The following is a 655-nucleotide window of genomic DNA, read 5'->3' as shown; positions in this document are numbered from 1 at the left end:
CAGCGTTCTTATCTAATATAAAATATTTCTGGATATTTCGAGATGTTTTATGGTTGAAATGAAAAGAAATCTTTCCATTGTTGCCAGAATCTTGATCTGTGGCCTTTAAAGTAAGAATTGGTAAATGTCTTTGATGTGAATTGATTATAGAAATGTTGTAGAGTTTCTGTGAAAATACAGGTGTGTTATCATTGACATCTGTCACAGATATGTGTACCTTGAGTGTAGCTGTTTTTGGAGGGTTCCCTCCATCTTTAGCTTCTATAGTGAACATATATGAGTCTTTGAGTTCTCTGTCTAATTTATCTTCTAGAACCAGTCCTGGAATATAGACACCGTCATGTCGCTTTGTGACTGAGAGAGAAAATGGTTCTCTTTTACTTTTCTTAATCATATATGTAATTTGAGAATTTTTGATTGAAATATCTTCATCAATAGCATTTGGAATTGTTTTTGTTAGACCTTTTGCTTCAGTTTCACCAAATTCTATGTCAACTTTCTGATATGGAAATTCTGGAGAATGGTCATTGATGTCATCTATTAATATTTTAATCCTTAGAATTTTCATAAATGTTTCTTCTTTCCTCACTGCTACTTTAACTATTCTGGAACATTCCTTGTTGTATGTACACAGAGACTCAGCATCTAGTGTTTG

General features: G+C 32.7%; 1 protein-coding gene across 1 annotated transcript in view; it reads right to left on the bottom strand.

Moving 5' to 3' along the window:
- LOC106867365 (protocadherin Fat 4) overlaps window positions 1–655 on the bottom strand; it is a gene marked incomplete at its 3' end in the record, with an annotated part of 101,855 nt that overhangs the window by 11,406 nt on the left and 89,794 nt on the right. Inside the window, exon 31 of the mRNA XM_052973000.1 lies at window positions 5–649. Coding sequence (XP_052828960.1) covers window positions 5–649 — 645 coding nt within the window. The remainder of the gene's footprint in view (window positions 1–4; window positions 650–655) is intronic.

This window comes from Octopus bimaculoides, chromosome 14 (genome assembly GCF_001194135.2).
Source record: "Octopus bimaculoides isolate UCB-OBI-ISO-001 chromosome 14, ASM119413v2, whole genome shotgun sequence".
In the NCBI taxonomy this organism is placed as follows: Eukaryota; Metazoa; Mollusca; class Cephalopoda; order Octopoda; family Octopodidae; genus Octopus; species Octopus bimaculoides.
This window is presented reverse-complemented; position numbering and strand designations above follow the sequence as displayed.